Here is a 1,062-nt window from a genome sequence, read left to right on the forward strand (position 1 = left end):
CCATAAAATAAGTAATTGAGTTCCTGGAGGTGTGGATTCAAGGTGCAATCAAGTTACCTCTTATCAGATGATCACCAACTGAACAAGAAATGAAAGATCCCAAAATACTGTCGAAAACCGTCCTACCAGTAAATGCAATGGATTGAAGCATGTATTCAAGGAAAAGGTTGATTCAGGAGAATTATACTTGGGGACTGAATGAGTGCACAGATACTCTCTCCCTGTCAGGAGCTTCACCATGTCTGCAGAACTCATCAATCAAATTCAGCATATGCACTATAAAACAATAGCGTCGGGACCGACAAAATTTATCAATTTATCGCGATATTAAATAATCGCATAAATTATATATGTGAGGCTTCCACCAGGGGATTTTATAAGAAACCGAATAGTTACATCAAAATAAATATTAATTTATCAAAATATTGTTTAATTCTAAAAAAATTATCAACAAAATGAACCAATACACCTTATTGTTTTCGTCATTGTAAGATTTGTTCAATGGATGATACCACATCAAAGTATCCAAGTAAAACGTTAGATTATGAAGGAACTAGAGAATTGCAAAATTTAATCAATGGATTGAATTATCATAGTAGAATGGATGTTGAATTTCTTTTAAACTGCTCTCAAAAGGATATTATTTCAGATTTGTTGACTGACGAAGAAATAATTGAGAGTGTCATGGGAAAAGACGAAAGTGATGATGTGGAAGTCGAAGATGAAAGTGTAGTTACAGAGCCACCTTCCCGTAAAGAAGCTATCAAAGCTGCAAAGATATTGAATAAGTTTTTATTGCACCAGGAAACGACAACACCAAAACTCTTCTAATGTTAATCAAAATCCAAGATGAAATTCAATGTAACATCAATTTTGAGAAACACTAAGTCACAATTGAATCATTCTTTACCAAATTAGCATAAATGTAAAACTAAATTTGTATAAATTGGAGAGTTATTATCTTATACATTCGAATGGACCTATAGAAAGATTAAAAAAAAAATTATTTTATAAATTTAGCGAATTATTAATTTAGCACATTGGTCCGGCTCGGGACAGGTA

The 1,062-nt window shown here is 32.4% G+C and overlaps 1 protein-coding gene across 1 annotated transcript; it reads left to right on the forward strand.

Annotated features, from left to right (window-relative positions):
• Window positions 1-501: 501 nt before the first annotated feature.
• Window positions 502-831, forward strand: LOC113324372. Its single transcript, XM_026572693.1, has one exon. It carries the CDS (start codon window positions 502-504, stop codon window positions 829-831), a length of 330 nt encoding a protein of 109 aa, XP_026428478.1.
• The last annotated feature ends 231 nt before the right edge of the window (window positions 832-1,062 follow it).

Source organism: Papaver somniferum, chromosome 11 (assembly GCF_003573695.1).
Source record: "Papaver somniferum cultivar HN1 chromosome 11, ASM357369v1, whole genome shotgun sequence".
Lineage (NCBI taxonomy): Eukaryota > Viridiplantae > Streptophyta > Magnoliopsida > Ranunculales > Papaveraceae > Papaver > Papaver somniferum.